The sequence below is a fragment of the Haemaphysalis longicornis genome, unplaced genomic scaffold (genome assembly GCF_048455015.1).
Source record: "Haemaphysalis longicornis isolate Haplotype H1 unplaced genomic scaffold, Haemaphysalis longicornis Haplotype H1 scaffold_6, whole genome shotgun sequence".
Classification (NCBI taxonomy): Eukaryota; Metazoa; Arthropoda; class Arachnida; order Ixodida; family Ixodidae; genus Haemaphysalis; species Haemaphysalis longicornis.
The window spans coordinates 44327369-44347260 of record NW_027526407.1 but is presented as its reverse complement, the minus strand read 5'-3'; the positions used below and the strand labels follow the sequence as shown (position 1 = coordinate 44347260).

The 19892-nt window shown below is 45.8% G+C and overlaps 1 protein-coding gene across 1 annotated transcript in view; it reads right to left on the bottom strand.

Moving 5' to 3' along the window:
* Positions 1-1352: 1352 nt before the first annotated feature.
* LOC144142544 (protein VAC14 homolog) overlaps positions 1353-19892 on the bottom strand; it is a 41090-nt gene continuing 22550 nt past the window's right edge. The window contains exons 10-17 of the mRNA XM_077674127.1: positions 17374-17439; positions 15993-16210; positions 12042-12216; positions 9830-9948; positions 8598-8677; positions 5560-5722; positions 3665-3774; positions 1353-1866 (exon numbers count right to left, since the gene is read on the bottom strand). Of these exons, the coding sequence (XP_077530253.1) occupies positions 1817-1866; positions 3665-3774; positions 5560-5722; positions 8598-8677; positions 9830-9948; positions 12042-12216; positions 15993-16210; positions 17374-17439 (981 nt within the window). The 3' untranslated portion in view covers positions 1353-1816. The remainder of the gene's footprint in view (positions 1867-3664; positions 3775-5559; positions 5723-8597; positions 8678-9829; positions 9949-12041; positions 12217-15992; positions 16211-17373; positions 17440-19892) is intronic.

Sequence of the window (19892 nt, the reverse complement as noted above, 5' to 3'; positions counted from 1 at the left end):
GCAGGTAAAGGGGAGGAAGAATAAACGTTTCTTTGCTCTCATAGAATTGGAAGAAAGGAGAGGGGCACGGTTGTCGGTCATCCATGGTGGGTGGCTCCCTAGTCCGGGATGCCGTGGCCGGCTGCAGCTCGAATGGTTGTCTGGTCACAAGGCTGTGCTGGTTTTCGAAGACGTCGCTTGTCAGCAGGACCTCCCACTGCTCCGGTGTTGGTGCAAGGGCTTCTCGTAGTTCCGTGACACCCTTACACTCCCATACTATGTATGTAGTACAGGGTGTTGGGTGTTGCCGCGTAGAAATTGCAGTTGTAGCTTAAGAGTGTGGGGTGTATCCTGTGCAGCCGTGTAAATGAGTATGTGTCCAGTCTTTGGACCTGTGTGTCTTCTTGAGAGCTTGTCTGGACACACCTGTCTGAGTTGGTCTGGACGCGCGCGCTTGAGAGAGAGAGCGTGTCCAGACCGGTTGTGGTCGCACGCACCCAGGACGCACGATGTCAATAGCGAAACTGTGAGGCAATACGGAAGACTGAGAAGCGCAATAACTAAGCAGCCACCACTTTGACTATGTCACGGGAGCCCCGGCATCGGCACTCGACGCGTCATGCTGATGCCGATGTCGAAAGGGTATCCGTTCTGAGCTTTCTCGTGAGCGCAAAGTTTAAAATTGATTTAAAATATGTTATAGTGAACCGTTACTGTTGAAACTTCCTGGGGGGTATCTCCATACACAAAGGAAGCTTCTTACATGGTTATCTCAGCTTTGAAATTCTGTGCCAGTACTTCTTTAAGGCCAAGTTAACAGCAGATATAACATGCTTCAAAAGTAAAAACTAGATTGGGAAGAGAGAGGCTCTCTACTCCATGGAACTAATTTTACAGCTCATTAAACTTTGGTGGTTTGAAATGGGCATTCACAACGGTTCCTTGCCACCAGTGCCACCAAGGTTTAATGAGCTGTAAAATGAGTTCCAAGCAGTGCATCAAAAAACCGATGCTCTTTTTGCACTCACCAGGGTTCATAGTATTTGAAAATATAAATATTACAGTTTTATGACTAACACTGTTTTGTCTATTGTTCCTCCAAACATGACTAATTATTTACTAATTATCATGGGAACTAATTGACTGACTAAAAAAATAATGGCATATTTGAAATCAGTAGAAAAAAAGCAGCAAGGTTGACAAGTGTCGCAGAGTTTGCCTACCAATTAAAGGTAGCTGTTTTAAGAGCAGCGTCTCCCCTTAAAGGGGCTTTGATTTTTGTCACATGCAACACGCTATTAACCACAAAGAGAAAGGGTTGGTCACCCATTACGGTATGATGTAAGCCATGAGTAGACATTACACACTTTTGAAATAAATAGCTAGATTTTTATTCACCCTTTTAAGTTAAATACAAACAATGATCATAAGATCATAAGAGATTTCACAATGTCCTTTCTACAAGGCAGCTGCAATGTAAATAATGTACGACGTTAAAAAAAAGGCCAAAATCTTTGCATAAAAATAGCAATTGAATTTATCCGTTCCATTACAAAAGCTATGTAAGCCAAGGGCCACACATTTGCTTTTCTCCGAAGAACAGCCAGGCGGGCATTGGTATAAAGACAATACTTCAAAGATTGGAATAGTATAGTATTCACGCACGTTTTCTGACTACCTTGCACATTACCAATGCCTTAGCGGGACACTGGCCTGCTTTGCTGCCCTTGGAAATAAAGGGCGGCAGCCAAAAGCCACGAGTGTCTAATGTGTGCAAAACACGAAAGACAAGGAATGCAACGTGTAGTGAAAATGCGTGTGCCTAGCGGTCAAAGGGTCAGGACAGATGCATCGAGTCGACGACGCCGCTTAACCGCAGGACTTGGTCTGCAATAAAAAAAGAAAAGAAAAAAAAAAGCGGTTTGGTTGTGTTAATTGCAAACTATCATATTCCTGAATGAATAATGTTTAGGCTTAGGGTTTGGTAGCCCACACATTAAGCCTAATGAATCGCGAACCAACGTCAAACTTAATGCACGCAAAGCGGCAGGTAACGTTTGATGTTCGGCCTTAAGGTTCAATGTTAGGCCTAAAGTTAGGCCTAATGTCAAGCAGGCACACACCTGCACCTTCCACACCCTCCCGCTGCGCCGACCACAGTTTGAGTGGTTCTAAATTGTAACACCATTGCCACACCTTCATCTTACACCCTTAAAATTTAAAAACGTCAGGCCTAATGTTAGGCCTAATGTCAAGCCGACACATACCCGCACCTCCCTAAATACTCCCTCCCGCTGCACCACCAGCAATTTGGCTTGCTCTCAATGGTGACACTGCTGCTACAGCTTCATCCTTCATCCGTGAAATCCAGGAAGGTAGGGCAGATGTGCTTCTGCACTAAAAGATACACACAACACCCACCGTCATTGACGCGTCTAACAGTTGGTGAGTGGAATGTGAGACGTTGCACTAAGTTTTATAGTGAGACAAGCTGTGCAAACAAGCATGTAAATGGTACCAGAATGGGACAAGAAACGAGCTACAAAAGTCTCCAGGCAGAAGTCTCAATTGATCTCTGTTAGGCTTTGGTGGAACGAGGCACCCAAGTGCTGGTTCAGCATTTTCCAATGCCTTATACACAGCAAGTGTTGACAGGACACACAGTCAGTGTCCAACGCGCAGTCCGCTTGTTGTCAGGTGCAAAAGCATTTTATTTTCTGTTACTTCACTCTGCTAAAGCACTCTGCTAAGTACTATCAATGTGCTACTATCTTCTGCTCCTTTCCTCTGCTAAAATTTTTGCCACACTTCAGATTTGAGCGTTCAGGCATTCAAGGGGAACTTTTTTGTTGCAGCGTGTGTACAGAAGGGAAGTAAAGAGAGACTGGAGGAACCAGACATTTGGAATTCAGGGGTAGCCATGGATCAAATGAGCATAGCAGTGGGTGCAGATCATAGAATTTCATACTAATACCGCCAAACCCCACAATAACGAAACCACCGGGTAAAGTAAACGAAACATAAACGACAGAAAAATCACCCACAAACCGAAAATCTATTTCTGAAAGTCTGTTATGTCACTTTGCGAGCCCTACTTTGCAGCAACTTCACAGCTCAGCTCTAACACTACAAAAAGTGGTTCATTGCTCGTCATCGTGCGCGCCTAACGACTGAATCGTATCGAGCTCATCCAAAACATTCTGCGGGTTCATCTCCGCTATAGAACAGCCAGGACGTCCCTTTTAATGTCCTTGGGTCTTCCGCTTTCTTGAGGACTAACTCTAAGTGACGTGCTAGGCCCTTGGTCGAACTCTAAATGAGCATCTCGAGCGACAAAAGCTCTATCGTCTTTCCTGCAAAGCACAAGACTTGATCAGACTCTCTAATCAGGAGTCTATTAATAAGCGCATCATTCTCGTCATCACCATCACACCATCGATTTCATTTTTTTGTCATACATCTGGTGTACCAAGCTAGGTGCCTTGGCCAGGCTATACCTCACCAGTATTTTTAAAGACTAGGTACCCTCTCTCTCCGGGGGAGCAGATCATCCTCTTCTTCAATGAACCAAGCTGCCCCCTGCCCGCCACCTTTTTGCTCCTCATTTATAACACCCCTTTCCCCACAAACTGGGTTAACTGCAATGCATGGCACAGAGAGATGGGCGTGCAACGCGACCACTCACTGAGTCTGGCGGCCGGCCTGGCCTTCTTGTGCGAGTCCTGCACCTGCTGGAAGTGGTCCAGCAGCTCTTGGAAGTCAATGCCGGACCGTGCCGAGTTGTCCACGACACTCCTGGACAGGGAACACGTGCTGCAGTCTCCCCACACCGCAGCTTGAGAATGAGCATACTGTATTTTCGAGCGTATAACTCGCCCCTCCATACCATATTTTCGCTCGTATAACCCGCACTAAAAATGCGGAAATTTCAGTGGCAAAGCAGGGGTGCAGATAATACACAGGGTTTTTTCTTTAGTGCAGCTTCACGGCAATGCGCGTTGTGCCATGAAGATGACCTTGTGTACAACAGTGAGGACTGCGCCTCAGGGGATAGCTCTAGCCAGAGCAGTGACACTGTAGTCAGTGAGTCAGTGTATTCTACTCGCCAAATACTATATGCTTTTTCTCTCTACACAGTATGTGATGATGTTGTTTGAGCAGTAGCTTTGGTGCAGCCTTTCCTCTATCAAATGTGCGGGCGATACGCGAGGAGTTTTTTTTTTTCTTTTCTGTCGGGCTGAAAGTTGGGGTGTGGATTATATGCAGGGGCGGGCTATACGCGCGAGAATACCGTATAATCCGCACCCCCACTTTCAGCCCGCCAGGAAAAAAAAAATCCTCGCGCACTGCCCGCACATCTGATACAGGAAAGGCTGCACCGAAGCCACTGCTCAAGCAACATCATCACATACTATGTAGATAGAAAAAGCATACACTTAGCAAGTAGAATACACTGACTACAAGGCTAACTTCACAATTCACTAATAAAATTCAGTTGTTGGAGTTCGCTCGTCCTTGTTTTTTCTTTCTTGTCCTTGTATGTTTTGCGCAATTGCTACCATGGGAGGCTTAGTCCGTGTTACTGTGTAGGAGCTTCATGGCACAACTCGCATTACCATGAAGCTGCACTAAAGGGAAAACCCCGTGTATTACCCGCACCCCTACTTGGCCACTGAAATTTTCACATTTTCGGTGCAGGTTATACGCGCAAATATATGGTACTTCCTAGATAATCAGCCAAATGAAACTTGCAGGGACTAGAGTTTTATTCTAGCAGACAAGCATGGGCCTGTTCCCTTTCCCTCCCGTAGAATCCCATGTATGACGACAGACTGGAATTCGACAATAACTAGTACAACTTCACTGGGACCTACATAATGGGACCTACATAATTATGAAAAGTAGATAAAACTCGGCATAATAATGTTAGAGCCATCCTAAACACCAATTATCATATACAGTTGAACCTCTTTAGAAGAAACGTGTACTCGGCATCAGTTTCTGTCCCTTATATGAGAGGTCTCTTATAAGCAGGGTACATGTTTTCACAAACTGATCAACCCCTGCTCCAATGGCCACCGTACGACTAAAATAAGCTCAAGCAGCGTGTTGCAAAAGGTTTATTCTAATTTATGTTTTGCTCTCATAATTGATAAAACACAGTAGTTCTGAATCTTCGTTTGCTTCATGACCGTATTTGCACTATTTTTTACAACAGCTTTCACAAGTAGTTTTTTCGCTGTCTGCAAAAGATGAAGAATCGTAGATGTCCAGTGACACAAGCCTTATGAATAGCCGGAGCGCACAGTTGCTTCCGTTGTGTGCTCCAGCTATTCAACAGGCTTGTGTCACTGGACATCTGCGATGCTTCTTGATTGGGAGCTACGTGATTGGGAGAGCTCACTCCCGGTAGATGGGCTCTCCCTTGGCAGATGAGGCCAAGTTTGCGGGGGTAAATTGCTCGCAATTAGCGCAGGACCGGGATAATTGGAGATCTATGGGAGAGGCCTTTGCCCTGCAGTGGGTGTAGATAGGTTGATGGTGGTGATAATGATGACGATGATGGTGCCCAACGCTTACCTGCCGGTGGTGTCGTGCTGCAGGAGGAGGCCGGTGGGCAGGCAGGCTAGGCGCGTGCGCAGTGTGTGGAAGGCCTCGCTCTGGGGCAGCAGCATGAGCAGGCCATACAGGGACTTGACCAGGTACGACTGCTGGGGACTGTCCAGCAACTGCAGACGCAAGTCTGCCCCCCCCACCACACTCATTACCCCACTGCTTTAAAGGCTCCCACCGCTGACTGCATCTAACAAAGTTGTTGGTGTTTGTTGGTGTGAAGATAACAGCACACCATCGCTGTTTTCAGTGACGCCTATGGGCCTCGTGTGCGTGTATGGTGGCGCCACTGATGTGCTGTGTTCAGTGCCATCTTGTGGGCAACGGAGGCATAATTTCTGAAGTCCGTGAGCAAACGACGTCCGGAGGATAGTATTCCGCGCAGTACGATTATTAGAAGAGAAAGAAGAAATTACCGCTATTCTGTTGCCATGCGATACAAACAGCCAAACGGTACTTTATTAAATAGAATATGGTTCGCAAAGGCGACAGGAAAGCGATGCATCACACAAAAAAACAGTTTTAAACAAGCGCGGGATTGTCTCCGCTCCGCGCAGCGGAGACAATCCCTGTCATTTCGCAACGGCTTCCACTGAACACCAGCAGCGCCGCCCAAATAAAAGATAAAAATAAAAAGACGGAAGCCCGCGATGTTACCAAGAGAACGAGAGGAGTGCAGGAGTGTGCGTCTGTGTGTGCATCGCCTCCCGGAAGCGATAATGTATGTGTGAGGGAGGGTGTGACCGCTCCACCAGTGGAAAATTTTTTGTGGGGCCGCCGGCCCCCGAAGAGCATGAAATAACGGCAGGCATAACGTCCCAACGACGCCAGCAACGCCTTGGTTGCTGTGGTCGCTTTGGTGGATTTGATTTATTAGATCAGTATGGCTGGGTTAGAACTGCAGGCATAACCAAGCAGTTGGCGGACAGCTTATTGTGAGGAGAAGACTGACTACGCAACTTCATGGTGCTTGCAGAAGCGAATTTCTCCCGTGTATACACTCCAATGTGCCTTGTACATGTCAGGAAGTGATTTGATGTGTTGTGTGTGCGAAATCGCGGCAAAGGTTTGTGTGTATATTGCGACACCATGGATAAGCGGCTTCAAGAGCCCGAAGATTCAGGTTTGTAGAGGCAGGTATTGGAAAATGCCAACTGCTTGAGTAAACTCTTCCTCAAACTGCTGAAACTACGATGAGTTCGTTGGATGGGCTTATGAAAATATCGCAATACTTTTTGAAGTGCTTTCATAGGTTTATAAATGCGTACTTAATATGCGAATACTTTTGGACGTAGATGCGCGAGACGAGGCTTTCATGAAAGCCTCTGAATGTTTATTTACCTTGTTTATCGTTCGACATAGACATGGGCACAGATATGGTAGATCGAACAACAGGAGCTTTAATTGTGCCTGAATGATTCCTCTCGCATTCGGAGTGCCCTTGATAAAATAAGACCATTTTGAATAATGGAGATTGTTTCAAAGCTGACAGAGTTGTACGTGATGATTGTGTGACTACGCTGGCATGACTACATGTCAGCGTGAATAGTTCTGCTGGTGCAAGTTATCTTTGTCAGCAAGAATATTTTGCGCACCAAGCCCCACTTGAACTCGCTTTTCAAACGCAAACTACAAGTTGTACATGTTTGAGATATTTGAGAGTCCTTTCAATAAAAGTGTAGATGCGAGTCTCCGAATTGTGCTGGCGTATGTCCATCTGTTTACGGTTTTGTCGCAGTGTAGTGTGAATATTTACGTTTCTGTTTTCATTTTAAAGCTTCATATTTTGCTGGTATGACTACCTACAATTCAAGCATGCATATCCGTGCGTTGTTCCATGTATTTTCTTATGCGTGCACAGGTGCGTGCACACCAAAGGCTATTTGAGGCGCTACAAAAATATGCACTGGATACACGGCATTTTTTTTTTTTGCAGCGGTCTTACGCCAAGTAGCGTGCACATACGAAAATGCATTTATGGATCTGTTCTTTTTATTTCTTTTCGGCTACTATGCGCTTCGTGAACGTCGGCGTCGCAGGCAGCTGATCCGTGTACTGTCGTCTGCTTTTATTGGAGAAGAGGCGCTCTCTAAATTATTTCGGCTTGTATTCCCGCACAACTCGTCAGCATAATATTTCTATTATTATAACAACTGTGAATTTAAAAAAAAACGTGGTAATTGTTGTATATTTATTTTACGGTTGTTGTTTAAATTAAGCCGCGTAGCGAACTGCGGTATATGCTTATTTTGTTCTTCCGAAAAAATTCCGCCGCCGCTCCCAGGTGGCGCCACATGTTTATTTGAAACTGCAGTGCACGAGGCCCATAACGAATGATACTGTGATGATTAATTATTAAAGGCCAACTGCAATCAAATTTCACCTCGACCAAATTTATTTGCAATGTATAATAGGTACTTGCAAATCAGCTGGGACACGAGTGGTAGCACCGTGAAATGCCTCGTTAATCAGTCAGAAGCGTTTAAAAAGCTCCGCGCAGACCATGCTGCACCTGCCGGCGGGTCGTGTAAACAGCCATGACGCACCTGTGACGCTTCAGCTGGCGGGGGCTTCTTCCTCTGGCCAGCCACGCAGCTGGAGAACCGGTCAAGCTGCACTGCGAACGCTTCACCCATTTGCTGCCCTGTGCGCGCGTAGAGCTTGCGTGCAGGCTTGCTCCCGAGCTGTTGACTGTCCGGCCGCTTGCTGGACAGCTGCAACGTCACTTCAATGGCCGTGCTCTTCTCGATTTCTGTTTCAAAATCGCTGAATTTTGCTGACCACTTGCGGCGTCCACACGTGTATTTCAGCCGTTGTATTTTGCATCTTGCTTTCTTTTTCAGCAGAGTATACGCAAATAGCGTTTTCAAGCGGTCGAAATTTCGAGTGCAGTTGGCCTTTAAAGTTCAATTTCATGACAAGTGGTCTGTTGTCGCATTAAAAGCACACCGTGAACACTCGTAGTAGGTGCTCGTTCTAAGTGGAGGCCATCAGGAAAGACTCACAGGTGAAGATGGGCGACTCGATGAGCTGGACTAGTTTGTCGATCTCCGTGAGGAACTCCACCGTCACCTCCAAGTCGCTACTGTGAGACGTCAGCTAAGGAAATTCATTTCACACGGCAGCACAGTTTACCGATTTTTGCACTATAACCCGCACCAAAATGCAAAAATTTCAGGGCTGAAGTAGAGGTGCAGATTATATGCAAGGTATTTCCTTTGGTGCAGCTTCACCGCAATGCGCGTTGGACCGTGATGCCCCTACAGCAGTAACAGCGACTAAGCCTTATCCCACTGACAGTGCTTATTTTGCATACACAGCTCAATAATGTACCAACCTGAAAAAATGTATGCAGCAAGTCATCTAGTTATGTAGTCAGCTAGGTAAGTTCTTTTGCATAAACAAATATGTAATGTTGCTTGAGCAGTAGAGATATGGTCATTCTCTTATGTATAAAATATGCGGGAAATACGTCAGGGCATAATTTTTTTATTCGTCGATGGAAAGTGGGGGTGCGGGTTATATGCAGGGGTGAATTATACGCGCGAAAATACAACACTGCAACACTCCCTCATGACCTAGTGCCACGAGTGTGAAACATCAGCTACATCAAATCGGCTCGTGGATCACTAAACAGAGAACCAGCCAGTGGCAACTTATTAGCCGCTTGCTCGCCTGTCCTTACATCTCAGGGATTTATTAATGCCATCAGCAGCCGCCGACATAAGCCACCATCAAGAAAGATGACCAGGTGATTGTAGTACAGTAATACGTCGTTACAAGAGACACTGTGACAAGAGAGACTTGGTTATAAGAGACATTTGAATGAGAACGGTTTGGTTGGTTCTCCTATGTTTCCCAAGTTTGCAACACCGCATACAAGAGACCTTGGTTACAAGAGACACGTTTTTTGGTTCCCTTGAGTGTCTCGTGTAACAAGGTTTTACTGTAGAGCCCCTAGTTCCATTTGATTGCGTGCCGCTTGAATGCTACCAAGCAGTGACATCAGTAACATTGATAACTTGGTTTTTGGTGCTGACCCTATTACGTCACTGTTGACGTCGTGTAACGCAAATTTTGAAGGATTTTTTTTTTTTCAACAATGCCTAGATTTTTTGGATAAAGAACCTCTTTTGGGGCTGGAATAGAGTTGAGTGAGTTACCAGCAGCTGGTTCTCGGACCAAATTAAAACAAGGTTGTATTCTGCCTTCATGAGCAGCCCGGGTGGGAGGATACAAGAGGTGCAGCAGGGAGCAGGTGTGCTCGTAGTTCTGGGTGAGCAGGCAGAGTGAGATGGTGGCCACCGGGTTGTGGCACCACGACCGGTAGAGGCAGCAGAACAGGCCACAGCTCTCCTGGCCAGGGGAAGGAAAAAGGACACAATGAGGGCTTTGCATGCCACCGGTCTTTGCTTACACCGGGGCACTGTGGAAAAAAAATCACGCTAGACATCTGCAAGACGTCATCTAGAATTGTGGCGAAGCAGCATGGCTTAACAAAGACACAAAAAGAAGGAATCAAACAGGTTGAACGCGTCCTGTTCATTTCCTTCTGGTTTTGTCTTTGTTAAGCAGTCCTGTTTCACCACAATGTTAGATCCCCAACTCGCCCAACTGTCTATCCTTCTCATTATCGGTACATCTGCTAGGCATTATCTAGAGACACTATTTAGACACTCGCTGGACATTATCTAGACATTGTTTATTCACAAGACGTTATCCGCACTATGACTTGAAATTATCTAGACATTATTTGGACACCTGCTAGACATGTACTGGACATTTTATAGACATCTGATAGACATTATCTGAACAAACATCTGCCAGACATTCTTTAGATATGTTCTAAACATTGTCTATGTGTTACTTATTTAGACATCCGCTAGACATTTAAACATTATCTAGACATCCACTAGACATTACCTAGGCATTACTGAGACATTTGCTAGACAATACATAGCTGCCTGTGCCACTAACCACCTGTTGTACAAAATGACATGTCACGTAATCAGAACCTCAATGTATTCCTCCTATCGATGATTTCAAAGACCTAAACTATTTGTTTCAAAACGCAGGATGGAAATGAGTATGGTGTATAAATGTAGGAAGGTTGAAAGTTGGGCGTGCCGCTTGGGCACTTCGGTATTTATGCATTTTATGTGTTTAACAAAAACCAGTTGCGAATCTATGCTTGTATTGTCTGCCCGTGTTCCCATACCTGTCAATTCGTGCGCAGTTGTTTGTAAGGGGTATAAATGTAGGTCGTAGAATTGACTGCACAAGTGGTGCAGTCAGTTCAACTGAACGGTGAAATGGCTTAATTAACTTAACATTTAATGCTAGGCATGTGAAAATATTCACTGCTTTTTTTTCCCCCCCAATATTTGATCGAGTAATGCATTAGATGGACTTGGTTCAATTGGAATTTAAGTATTCAATACCTCCGAAGTATTCAGTGCCAACGAATAGTGAAGGTTAGGCTACTTTCTTCTCCCCCCCTCTTCCCCTGAAGAATGTGGTATGTCCGAGGTGCAGTCCCTCTGCAAGAGCAGTCTAAGCCTACTCTTTATTTATATCTTTTCTACGTGCAGGGTAAAGCACGCCGACAAAAACAAGAAGAAGAAGACACAGCTGATGGAGAAAGTCCAAATGCCACTGTTACAATCCCAACATGCAAGACGTGGAGCCATGTTAGAGGAGACACACGCATGCCTGACGTAAAAAGTAAATTGAATTCCGGTAGTTTTTAAAAAAGTCAACAAACCGCAAACTGACAGTATCTCTTCAGTGTGTCATCCCCTCTTTCAGCAGTGGTGGTGGCTTTTGATAACGACAGTGGTGGGGTTGCACAATGGAACTGAACTAGGAGCTTCTGCTAAAGAATTCGGCTCAAGATTACTGCTCAGTGCACCAAATTGATTGATTTATTGATTGATTGATTGATTGATTGTGGGGTTTAATGCACTGGTGCAACGCAGGCAATGAGGCGCGCTGTAGTGGAGGGCTCTGGAGAAATTTTGACCACCTGGGCATCTTTAACGTGTGCTGAAATCTCAAACATACGGGTGTTTTTGCTTTTCGCCTTCATCAGAAAAGTGGCCACAGCGGCCGGGAATCCAACCCGCATCCTCGTGCTCAGCAGCACAACACCTTAGCCACTGAGCCACCGTGGCGGGTCCAGTGCGCCAAATGCAAAGCGATTCTCAAGCCCCAAATCTGACAACTGTTTTGCAATTTTCGAACAAGATCATCGAATGCTGCTTGTACTGTGCAAAAATAAACATTTCCGCTGCAGTGTTTGCGGCAGCTGTTAACTTGTTTTTAGATTATTTGAATTGTCCTTTTTAAGAATATTCAAACAACATCCTTACTTGCTTCGTATTTCTTTAAACACAAAAGTTAGCATGCACAGGAACCTTTTATAAATCATCTCCGCAAGTGTGACTGACCTGAGTGTTGAGGTCCTTGAGGCGGTTCCGCAGCTCAAAAAGCTCCGTAGAGGTAAGAAGGATGGTGTTGAGTGTCTGCACCATGTGGGCCGCAAAGCGCAGTTCAGGTCGTCCCAGTAGAATCTCTGACAAGGCCCGGTAAATGTCCTCCGCATTCAGGAGCACACATAGCTGCCTGCGTAAATATGACGGTGAATCAAACCCACCATAGTGTGCCCACGACACTCCTAGCTAATTTCATAAGTGCTGGTGCTACCCGTACCTTGCAAGGTATGGTGAGTACTTAGTAGCTAGGTACATTACAGCAGTACGTAGTAGCTAGGTGCCTAGGCATGGTACCCAGTACTGCATAAGCAGGGGTGAGACAGCTGAATCAGATTTGGGGGCAGTTTTTGGAGCAGTGAAATCTCGATTTTGAAGCAGAAGAACCTTGATTTGGAGCAGAAGAACGACATTTATTAAGTCACCTTAGGAGCCTAAAAATCAAATTTTTGGCAACTCGGGGGGAAGGGGGGGAGTGCACATTTTAATAGGTTTTGAACGTACATAACACTGAAATAGCCTTTCAATGAAGTTTTTTCTACTAGAGTATCACAAGGCACGAACTGCACTACCTTTTAACAAACCATTTATAAATTCTTAGGCTGCATAGATAGCATGGAGTGCCGTTGAAAACATCGAATCGAAAAACTAAGCAATCGTAAGGCATTTTCATTACAGTAAAACCTCGTTACAAGAGACACTGTTACAAGAGACACTTGGTTATAAGAGACATTTGAATGGAAGCGGTTTGGTTGGTTTTCCTATGTTCGCCATGTTAGCAACATTCCATACAAGAGACCTTGGTTACAAGAGACACATTTTTTGGTTCCCGTGGGTGTCTCTTGTAACGAGGTTTTACTGTATCATGTGAATGCTGAAATTATTATTTTTGTAATCCCAGACTCGGCTTTACACACGATTGTAGAGGCATGGCAAAAGTTGCGCAAAGCGAGGTGACAATCTTCGCACCCCACCAGCCCTCCCATTTCAATCCCCAGGTGCGCATTCACTACGATCGCAATTTGAATAACGTTGGTATGTTTAGCCACCTCCCTCTTGGCATTAAATTTCACTTCAGATAGATAAACCATTATTACTAGCGTGCAATAATAACCCGTCCCACTATCGGCCACTGCTTGAACATTTTGCGGCGATGTAGCCTGCGCGCCGCCACTTCTGTAGTGTCGATCGTCTCATTTCCGCCACTCGCAAGCTTGCTGTCAAAGGCAGCAATAACTCAGCGTTTTATTATAACACCGCAATGAGTCCAAAATTTCACTTCAAGCACGCACCGCGCCTCTCACTCGAGGCCGAAACACGGCGAATTCACAGGCCCCACGTTGTTTTTGATGAACTCCCATTTTTCGAGTCACGCAACTTCCTTCAACAGATCAAACGACTAAATGAACACCCACCCACCCCCATAACCAAAAAAAACCACAGTACAAATCGGCGAAGAGCACTCTGCCTGAACCACGAGCAACTGCTTCGCCCGACGGCCATGTTTTCCAATATTCACCACACCAGGATGGCGGCCCCAGTAATGTTGTTCTGGAGATACGGCGTTCCGAAAATTGCCGTCTTTTCATCAATTTTCACCAGTAGTTTGTCACCTGAGTAAACATATGCATTTTTTATACAGGACTTTGCAATTGTTTTCTATGGGAAAACTTAAAAAAACTCACAGAATACAACATGTGCAACCCGACATGGTGACCTTCGAAAAAACTATCTTGGGGACAATTTTATGCGGGTTTTTTATTGTATGATAAATCAATTAAACCTTTACAAACAGCATCACCCTGAGGGTGCTGGAAAATTACGCCGTCAGTAAGCATTTCTCCCCACTGAAACTGGCGGGGGCGTTAAAATCCTTGGCTCTCTGACTGCTTTGGAGCAGTTCGGCGCAATTTTTGCAATTTTCAAGCTTTTGGAGCAGCCTGGCGCAGGAAAACAGATTTGTATCAAAACTGCGCAGTATGCGCAGCTGTCTCACCCCTGCATAAGTGCTGTTAATACATGTATCTAGGTGGGTATGGCAGTACATAGTACAGTGAAACCCCCGATAATACAACTTTTTAGGGGAGCGTGTGAAAGAGTTGTATGACCGGAGTGTTGTATGATCAGGATACAGGTAAATGCTGCCTTAGAACACATTCTCACAGGACAGGCTGGCTAAGAAATTATTCAAATTACTATATTTACTGCACTCGCATAATTTGCGAACCCCTAACTGAAATCCCAAGTTTCTCTCGCAGTTGGCGCATTGGTTGGTGCTCTAATGTGGTGTAGAGCCGTTGAAGGCTTCTGCCCGCTAGTAGTATCTGTGTGCTTGCTTGAGTGTTCGGAAAGTGGTCGAGCCCACCGCGGACTGTTAACCTTTGCTCATCAAGCAGCACCAAACGGGTGTTACGAAATGAAGGTCAGGACGAGGTGGCGAAGCGGTGTAAAAGAAGGGAAAAATGCCGGTTAATCCCTGCCAGCAACCGCCGTGTGAAGTGGACTGTGTGCACTCGAGCATTTTATGATTGGGGTTTTTAATGCATTGTTTCTAAGGGGAGTTTGCCGCGGCTGCGGTAATCCACTGTAAGAAGCGGGTCGTCCTCGTAAAACCGGGGGGGGGGGGGGGGGGGGGGGGGGGGGGGGGCGGGGGGACATATAATTGAGGTTCTGCTGTAGCTAGTCACACTAGGTCAGTGGCTAGGTATGGTACCCAGAATTTTGTAAGTGCTGTTAATGTCTGCCCGAACTAGGCCCAGTTAGTACCTAGGTATGACACGGTAGTACCTAGCAGCTAGGAACCGTAGGTCCGTGGCGAGGTACGGCACCCAGCCAGCTATCTGGCCAGTATCGATATCGAGCTCTATCCACCTGAATTCCACATATGATTGGTGGGAAGCACAATAGCTTACTTAAGTAAACTTTGTGTTGGGGTAACTGGCATCCCCACTTTATTTGACAAAAGCGCATCCACAAGATACAAAGGACACACACGCACGCACGTGCATGCACACGTACACGCACACACACACACACACACAAGACTCACAATCAACAACAAAAACGTTAACCACCGAAACCAAAATACACCTTTTAAAGGGGGACACTGGTCTTAAAACAACTTCTTTTCATTTTCAAGTAAACTCTGCGAAACTGGTCAGTCTTGCTGTTTTCTTTCCACTGATTTCAAATATGCCATTATTTTTTCAGTTGCTCATCTAGTTCCTAAGATAACTAGAGATAATTAGCCATTTTTGGCCAAGCAACAACCATTTTTGGTGCTGGTCATAAAACTGTAATTTTTATGTTTTCCAATACTATGAACCCTGGTGAAAGCAATAATGGAAGCAGTTTTTTGATGCATCGCTTGGATAATTTTACAGCTCATTAAACTTCGGTGGCACCTGTGGCAAGGAACCATTGTTAGTGCCCGTTTCAAACTCCAATGAGCTGTAAAATTATTTCCAAGCAGTGCGTCAAAAAACCGCCTCTCTTACTGCATTCACCAGAGTTCATAGTATTAGAAAATATAAAGATTACAGTTTTATGACCAGCACCAAAATCGTTGTTGCTTGGCCAAAAATGGCTAATTATCTCTAGTTATCTTGGGAACTAGGTGAGCAACTGAAAAAATAATGGCATATTTGAAATCAGTGGAAAGAAAACAGCAAGACTGACCAGTTTAGCAGAGTTTACTTGAAAATTAAATAAGTTGTTTTAAGACCAGTGATCGCCCCCAACATCTATTATAATGCATCGGTAAATGGTTTAAAAAGGACCCAGAAGCAAAACTCATTGCTAAGCTAGTTGTTTCACCTCTTTGATGGCAAAAAGGGACCAAGTGAGACACAAATCGACATGAGACCACAGGAGAGTCATTCAGCGCCAAAAGCCCAGCGTCAAGCACACCTGATAATGAAGGATCCCCTCTCCTCGAGCAGCTGGGGGTCGGCCTGGAACAGGTCGAGCAGGGACAGCATGAACTTCCCGAAGTAGCCGTTGGACGCCCCACCCAGGGTGGTGCTGTCCCCACTGAGCTCTTTTGGGGCCACTGTCTTCAACGCCGCCGCCGTGGTGCCGCTCGACGACGATATCTCCGCCAAAACCTCCAGGTCCAGCAAAACCACCTGCGCATTCACGTTGACCGTTTATCCTTCTCATGGTTTCCTCTTCGTCCCGAATGATGAGAACAACAGAAGGGCCCAAACCTGGCTGGCTGAAACTTTCCGAAAAATCCATCCGTATTGATGTCGGGCTGGACTGTCCTGACTGTTCACCTTCATTGCTGCGAGGGGCCCCTAGCTTGCAGCACGATGATTTTGGATGCAGATTGTCACAAGTGCCACTGAGAGCGAGTCTTGACCCAGGTGCCCCTCCCTAACAATTCCATGACTGTCATCACAGAAAGAAGGTTCGGCACAGAAAGTAAACTGATCCAAGTTCTGACAACTTATCCCATTCCCATGATGTAAAAAAATGGCCGCGTGTCTGTTCCTCTCGTTGAAAATGTCGACGAAAGGGCGCCCCTGCCAAGTTAATGCCTCCCTTCTATTTCCTGCTCACCTCTCATGCAGTTCCTCTCCCGTCTCGTTCCTCCCAAGATCTCACGCTGGAGGTTTGCTCAAGTCAATTTAAATTTACTGTGTTTCACTGCTCCAAGTCGGGTGCCTCGATGCCAGCGCTGCTGTACGGTGGTGACGTGCCTGAATCGAGGCACCCTACTACAACGTTTATAGAACCACGTTGCCCTACTCCAACAGCGTTCCAAGCGGAACGCAGAACCTATCTAGTGGAACGTTTCATTGCGTTTGCTGTTTGATTTCTTAAGGTGCTGCCAAGAGCTATAGTAGCACTGGCAACAGCAGGCGACAATTTTCTGGAGTTGATGTAGTATTTCATTTGCTATTGCAAAAAACCAAGCATCCATGAAATTTTTAATAAGGAAACACTGCAAATACCACTTATGTATTAATTTTGTGCCTTATATTTGCACAACGTCTTGTTCTTGTTCAGCAGTGTTGACGAGTATGAACAGTGACACCGGACTTAAGACGTTTAGATTTCGCTGTGGGTATACAAGACTATTGCGCAGCTTCTGTTTCATTTTGGCCAGGTGGCTGAATCGAGTCACAGACAGACAGACATACCGACAGACCAAGATTTCTGGGTTTAAGTAGCCCAAGAAAGACTATTGTCTTTAAAACTGTGATTCAAACTTTTCAAAGAAATGCTGGAGCACTCCGTCAAAAAGCCAGGAAGATGCGAGGAAAAGGGAAAGGAAAAGACTTGCCTCATCGGAAGGGTCGGACAGTGTCTGCAGCAGCCGTGGAAAGATGTCCTCCACATGGACGAAAATCTGCACGGTGAAAGTTATTTCCGTTGAATCCCGCTACAGTCGAACCCCGCTACAACGAACGCCGCTTCAACGAAATTTCCGCTTCAACGAAATATTTCCAATTCCCCGTCAGCTAGCCATAGAAGTCAATGCAACAAAGTCCTCGCCACAACGAACCATTTGTCAGGCTTGCTTTCGCTTCAACGAAATTTTCGATGATTTGGGCTGGGTTTGAACAATTATTTGACAATAAAATAAGCATAGCGCCAGCTATCTGTAACTTTTTATACATTCAGGACGCTTAGTTTCACCGAAAATGCGCGTTGCGACCACACCGCCACCCAAAACAAAACAAAAAATAACTCATAGGCGCACGCCATTGCTTGATGGTGATAACGATGTGGCTGGCCGTCTTTACACGAGGCGCAGGCCCGCTTCGCCAAGGCGGAGCCCCAGAGCTACAGCCAATCCGTATCCAGTTGAAATTGCATGAATGTGCTCCGCTGCTGGCGCGGTGCCGTCATGTATGCGTTGTGAGCAGCTGTCCTTCCCGTTTTCCTTCTACCATTCTTCATAGCCAAGAGCGAAAATCATGTTTGCGCGTTTGGTCTTGAAGCCTAGTCATCCTATCTTAGTCGCGAGCGTGCGGTCCTGTTAAATACAAGCGCGCGCGTCTTGCCTGCCAAGGTCAGTAGCTGCCGTGCCCTGTCAGAGGATAAGATAACGGCACTGCTCCTGCCACAAGCGAGAGGGGGGCTTCCCACGGCCTAGCAGCTATCTGCAAGTAATCAGCTCGGTGGACACGCCTTGTTGTACAGCGATACGTTTTGCGCCTGCATATCTTCACCCCCCTCCGTAACGCGTTCTTTGGGTGGTGAAAAAACAGATAACTATTGGTATGTTTGTTATCCGAATAAACATGAGTTATTGCGCGTCACTCCTTTTTCTAAACATTGTATTATGCTGCCGATGTTGCGGAAACGCACGGGGCTATTTTTCTGGCCTTTCCGTGGTGTGTTGGGGCAGATTTCGCCTCAACGAATTTTCGCTTCAACGAAATTTTTCGCACGTCCCGTCAATTTCGTTGTAGCGGGATTCGACTGTACAACAAAATTGACGGGACGTGCGAAAAATTTTATAGAAGAGCAAATTCATTGAGGCGAAATCTGCCCCAAGACACCATGGAAGGGCAACAAAAATAGCCCCGTACGTTGTCAACAGCATGACCGCATAATGCAATGTTCGGATAAAGGAGTGACGCACAGTTACGTTGTGTTTGTTCAGATAACAAACGTAGCAGTGGTTATCTATTTTTTATGCACGTAAAGAGTGCCTTATTAACGGGTGGGTGGAGGGTAGGGGGTGGAAAAAATGCAGTTGCAAAACATGCTGCTCTACAACAAAACATATCTACCGAGCTGATTACTTGCAGGCAGCTGCTATACACATGGCTATCGCATGTCTCGCTGAAAGAGACCCAAGGGTTTCCTTTTCCTTTGTGGCTTGGCGCCCTTCACTCTCTGTTTCTTTAGTTGCACTCAATGCTTTGGAAAGTTGTCTGCTCGCTGACATGCAGATCGCTTGCCCTAATCATAGACGGCTCCGCTGTAAAACACTCGGTTACAATAAATGACTGTGGCACGACCAACACAGTGTGCACTAAGGCAGTTGTGTTGTGTTTCTGAAGGAAAAAACTGGTTGATTCCTGTCATAGGAATCAGTAAAACACGAAAGTGAAATGTGCAGTGAAATCTGCAGCTGAGTATGATTTGCGAGTCGGCGGCTGTTTTGTAGGTGTGCTTGGCAAGCGACGTCCTGCTGGCGGGTCGCTTCAGCAAAGGTGTACTGGTGTCATTTCCGTGACGGATTTGATGTAAGTGAAATCTTGGTATATTCCGGCATAAAAAAATTTCGTGTTAAAATGCAAAACCTGAAAACGAACAATTCTAAGTATAATGTACCCTTTAGTACTAAAGGTTGCTTCACCGCAAGAAGACCCTGTGTGCAGGGGTGCACCCTTTACAGGCCGTGTGCTTCGTTGTACTGGCGTCATTTCCATGACGGATATGACGTCGGTGAAATCTTTGTGTATCCCGGAATAAAACACTTTCGTGTTAAAAACGTGTGTGGGAGTGAAGCTTGCGCACATAGACAGCCCATGGCATGCCTTTGCAGCCGCCACTTTGAATGGATTTTCGTATGTGTGAGGCATCAAATGTACTGTGCAGAAACACACCATCTTCTCCTTCCCAACACAGGGAGAGAGAGTTGGGAGAGGGAGAGAAGGGAAATGAGGAAGCTCCACAGCGGAGCAAAAAGTAATTTCTCTGCAAGTAAATTTTGAAGCAAGGCCCCACACAATGGGACCGTGAGGTTTCTCCCAGTAAAAGCAAATTCCTCACTAGTGCATTTCCCCAGCTGCCAGTGCAACCCCTTGTCAAATTGCTGTGTCAAGAAACATAGGGAATTTCTCA